We start from the raw sequence: 5,310 nt of genomic DNA, 5'->3' as shown, positions 1-5,310 counted from the left end.
CCCGAAGGTGTCAAGTTGGCGGTGGAGACCTCTGGTGCACCGGACACTGTCCGGTGTACACCGGACAGTCCGGTGCTCCCTGACCAGAGGGCCTTCGGTTCCCACTTTGCTCTTTTGTTGAATCCAAAACTTGGTCTTTTTATTGGCTGAGTGTGAACCTTTTACACCTGTACAATCTATACACTTGGGCAAACTAGTTAGTCAAATTATTTGTGTTGGGCAATTCAACCACCAAAATTATTTAGGAACTAGGTGTAAGTCTAATTCCCTTTCAACAGTTAACAGCTTATGTTTTTGTCAAGTATACACAACAACATTTGATTTATAATGCAAGTTTTGACATATATTATTTTCAATATAATTGTGTACAAGGACACACTGTTGATGCCACCCAGCCCACACCCGATATGCCATCCCAAGCTTCGCAGCCCGAGACCCAGCTGGGTGGTACTCAGTTTGAAGAAATTCATGAAAGACAACAGCATATCCGTAGAGTGCTTGAGACGTGTCCCGACGAATCGGATGTGGTTTCAGATCAACAGGTAATTTGTCCAACTCCAATACTATTTTTTACTCATCATACGTACATGTATGCATACTACTTTTTAGCAGTATACGAACCACACTTTTTTGTCAACAGGATTTCTGTTTTGATGTTCGAAACATCATTTTGAGGAACACAAATATCACACCTCAAACCACATCAGCTTGCACCCGCTTGCCGAAATTTGACGTGACACCGGAAAAAAATGTTTGTTAGCAGTTCATGTCTCATGTTATAATTCCATTTTACTATACATACTACACAGTTATACTAATTATATATCTTTGTGTAGAGAGGTGAAATGGCAACAGAGGAAATGGAACACAATGACAGTGGGCCAATTTTTGACCAGACCCCAACTCCTCGTGTCAGTATGATAACATACATATTACATAATGCATTTTATGATATTAAACTGATTTTTTTAATGTTCAACCACTTACAACCATGTTGCATTTCAGGATGATACACTGAAAGGGACAACAAACTCTGGATCTGATCCACCCCTTACAGAGCAAGAGCGCGTTCGTTCTCTGTGGGATTTAATTTGTTCCAAGGATATTGACCAAAGCAGGTACATGTTACCCAAATTACGAATAACATATTTATAAGTTTGGTTCATTTCTGCAATATGAATCTATAACTTTGTTCATCATACAGGGTTGTCATAGATTACGGTGAATACAGTGCAAACTGTATGGATATTTATGAATCTTTCGCGGAGGGCAAATGTCTTGAGAATGTCTTCATGCAGTGTTTCATTGAGTGTGTTCGTGATGATTCCAAAAATCATCGTCGAACTCTGACATCTAACAGATTAATACTTGATGTCAACGTTGGGGTAGGTTCTTCTTCACAGTTATTGTAACTATACACATAATATACTTACACACTCTATTTTTTTTATAGGCTCTGTTAAATTTTGAAGAACAGGAACGTCACAGCAAGAATCCTCAGCCGTTTGATCAAAATGTGTTACAGAATTGCTTGCACAACACATTGCCTCCTTTGGTAAATCTGGATAAATGCAAGTCGGTAAGTCCCATTAACATTTTGTTCCCAGTTTCATCAGCACATTAACTGTACATTTTAATTATCATGACATTGTAACAACAACAAGTAACCTATATTTACTTTTCTCATCAACAGATATTGGTACCTATGCTTAGCAGGGGACATTGGACACTGTATGTGATCAATCTACACCATCGGGTTATACACATTTTAGATTCGAATCCATATGGTATACAACTTAGTGGCACCGAATGGAAGGACTACCATTATGATCCAATTTATTTAGGTGGAAGGAAATTCCCATGGGCTAGGGTTATAATGAGTAGGCTGAGTAAAGCGTTACAACACGTTTGCCCCAATGCAGACTTTCCTAAGTTTGGTAATTTTCCAATGGATATGCCATCTAATTGCCCAACAATGAGGACAGGGTCAAATGACTGTGGATTTTTTGTAATGAGTTACATGAAGTTTTATGATCACAATGCAGGTGTCATATCTTCTTTCAATCAACCAGTAAGTGACTGTGCTAACTGTTTCTATAATCCGGTTGCCATCATTTGTACATGTTAGCTATAGACGTGTCTAATGCACGCTATGCTTTTATTGCAGAACAATTCCCGAGACCTACGTGCTCATGCCCTTCATCAACTCACATTCCATCGCATCAACAAGGCGTTGCCACTTCCATTAGATATCCAGAGATTTATGTTTGCGCGCAATTAGTGAACTATGTGTCAGAACTAAGCAATGGTATGGGCAATGTACCGTACTGTGGTATTTTGGCCATTATTGTCAGTTAACAATTTTAGGAAGCTTCCTTATATGTGCTGTTTTAGAACAATTGTCATGCTACCTTGTCTTAGGGGTGTTACCCAGGTTCTTTCTGTGAACTTTAGTTGGCTGGATACTTATGGTTATGCTGCGAATATGTGAACATCAGATGTTTTCACTTCTGTGGGCTTTAAATATGATCTGTTTATATGTTATGAAGATGTTATATGAATACCTCATTCCTTAATATTACCATCAGTTCATATGCGAGTATCATCCAGGTTATATACGATGTTTCCTACTTCAAATTATGCAACATTAGTAAGCAATATACGCTCTATTTATCAGATTTCAACAACCTTATATCTTAGATTATTCGTATCAGATACAACAGACTACTCGCTGCCTGACTCACTGCTGTCGTTATCAACAGACTAATTACTGGTCATATAGTTTACAAATTATACGATCATCCCACAAGTTATCTACGATGTTTTGTACTTCCACTTATGCAACATTATTAAGCAATATACGCACCATTTATTAGATTTCAATATCCACCTCTATATAAATCAGTTGCCAAACATGCAAGGTTTATTGTAAAAAACAAATTAATCGTATCTCATACAACAGTCTAATCACTGTCTGACTCACTACTATCGAAATCATTTGCGTGTTTTTTTGATGTTGTTGTCTCATTCCAATAAGGAGCTTTACTGCCACCCTTGTTCCTAGATCCTGGAGGTCGTCCTCTCTTACGTCCAGCAAGGCTTGCCAACCTTAGTCTATTTTCCTCCATTGACAAACATGTCCTACTGTTGTGACCATCAGCAATTCCACACTTCTGACATTTCCTGGTCATTTTCTTTGTACCTTTTGCTCCCAATTTAATAACCTTTTCTTCACTCCCCTTTATTGTTCTTCCTTTGGGTTTTGAGTTATTTGGTCTTGCCAAGCTTATCCCATCGACTGCAAAATCCAGTTTCTGCAATTCAAAAGTAAATACTTCTCAGCATATAATATTATGTAGTCCAAGATACAATATTATACCATTATTACCTTTCTAGCATGATCATTTTGTTCATTGACACCACTAACATTCATAATTGCGTGATCATGCAAATTAACCTATAATTGACAACACATTTTTAAGCTCAATCATAACCCAATAACTCAAACTTATAAATCATGTATATGTATAACTGCAAATCAGTATAGTTGTTAAAGATATTACCTCTTCTAATGGACGTATTGGTATATGTATTTGATCATTGGCCACACCTTGTTCAAGTATATTAGATACGTCTTGAATTTCCTGAAAATTTGGTTGAAAGCTCAATATACATCATTTACAAATAAACATTCACAACAGTATGATCAAAACCTTGTTATTCCTTTCGTCAAATTCACCATCCTTTTCGTTGTCTCTATTGTCTTCATCATCGTCTTGAGATTTTATTGTTTCACACCTCATCAATATAATATGATTAATAATATGTTACAAAATACATATTAAAACATTACATACCTGTATACCATCTCCTCCACTAGTTCCACAAGTTTCCTCAACGTCTATATCTGTCTCCAAACGCGAAAGTACTTCGAGAAGCTCATCCATTACTATTAGGGCTCTATCATTTCCTGCTTTGGATAAACTAGCATGATGCACTACTTTCATTGCCTTTTTTTAGCAACATCTTCTGTCTATATGACTTTGTTTCTCCATCCTTCCCCTTCAAATTCCTATCATCTCTTGAAAACGGAACATCTTGCCTTGCAGAGTAGGTGTATCTTTGTAAAATATATTCCTTCGGTATCCGGTCAATCTGAAGATGCATAAACGCGTGTAGTACATGTACACAGAATAGCCCTATAAAACAATAACGATCATAAGATTTTGTACATATGTTTTCAATGTATATATTTACTATTTAGTACTCCATACCTGTATGTTTCCAATGTTTGCATTCACAAGTATACTTTCCTGCATCTTCATCAGCTGTCACTTTGAATTGGTGTTGTCCCCACACAATTTTATTCGATCTAGTTGTATGTTGCACTACCCAATCATTTGCACCCCCTTCTTCGTCGTGCATTATCTTGAATGAGGTTGCATATTTCAAAGATTCCTGGAATTTATTCATCACAGCCCTTGTGTATGCTCTTGCAACCCTTATCTCAAACATGTATAGCGTGTTCGTTTCCTTTTGACCCTGTGGCATATATAATGCAAATTAGTTTACACTTATATTAAGGTATCAATATACGACATAACAATTTTATCCTCACCATGCTTCCCACTGCTTCCTTTGACTCTTTCATCTTTCTACTGTGTAGAAGTTTCATCATTTGCTTGGCGAATTGATGAAGCGGAGTATTTGCATCGACATGTGCACTTTTGACAAGCCTGTTCATGCTTTCGCTATGCTGTGTAGACAACATTAGACCACAATAATGATTTTTGAAAAAAGCAGGCACCCAATCCTTACGTATTCCATACAGCTTATCGAGAGTAATGTTATCGTGCAGATGAAAATCTTCAAGTAGCATTGACCATGCAGTCTCAAACTCCAACTCAGTCAAAGGATGATGTATTATAGATTGAAACCGTGTCTTAAAGTCCATTTCCTCAAATCTTGCATACAACTCGTTTAGAAAAGGCATATACCTATTTTGCACATGCCATAGACATAAACGATGTATTGTGTGTGGGAAAACCCTCTCGAGGGCTACTGGCATTGCAGGATCTTGATCTGCAAACATATATGACAAAATTGTACGAATCTTATTCCATGTTATATAAAGAAAATAATATCAAATTTAAGCCATATTTTATGTATATACATTTAATTCATTATTATCAGTCGTACCTGTCAGCATCACTCGTGGCCCTTCGGTTCCCATGCATGTTTTGAAGGCGTTGAATACCCATTCAAATGTATCAACAGTTTCATCCCCCAACAATGTGAAAGCAAATATAG

At 37.0% G+C, this 5,310-nt stretch overlaps 1 protein-coding gene and 1 long non-coding RNA gene across 2 annotated transcripts; one reads left to right on the top strand and one right to left on the bottom strand.

Annotated features, from left to right (window-relative positions):
* Positions 1-840: 840 nt before the first annotated feature.
* Positions 841-2,594, top strand: LOC103655772 (uncharacterized). Its single transcript, XM_023302274.2, has 6 exons — positions 841-911; positions 1,006-1,118; positions 1,205-1,385; positions 1,454-1,579; positions 1,694-2,071; positions 2,168-2,594. Exons 1-6 carry the CDS (start codon positions 846-848, stop codon positions 2,279-2,281), a joined length of 978 nt encoding a protein of 325 aa, XP_023158042.1. The 5' UTR covers positions 841-845; the 3' UTR covers positions 2,282-2,594.
* Positions 2,595-3,396: 802 nt separating this feature from the next.
* LOC103654288 (uncharacterized) lies at positions 3,397-3,775 on the bottom strand. Its single transcript, XR_566003.2, has 3 exons — positions 3,714-3,775; positions 3,564-3,644; positions 3,397-3,457 (listed from the first exon to the last, which is right to left on the bottom strand). It is a non-coding gene; the product is annotated as an uncharacterized lncRNA (long non-coding RNA).
* Between the last annotated feature and the right edge of the window lie 1,535 nt (positions 3,776-5,310).

Source organism: Zea mays, chromosome 4 (genome assembly GCF_902167145.1).
Source record: "Zea mays cultivar B73 chromosome 4, Zm-B73-REFERENCE-NAM-5.0, whole genome shotgun sequence".
Lineage (NCBI taxonomy): Eukaryota > Viridiplantae > Streptophyta > Magnoliopsida > Poales > Poaceae > Zea > Zea mays.
The sequence above is the reverse complement of the archived record's forward strand: the minus strand, read 5'-3'. Positions and strand labels throughout refer to the sequence as shown.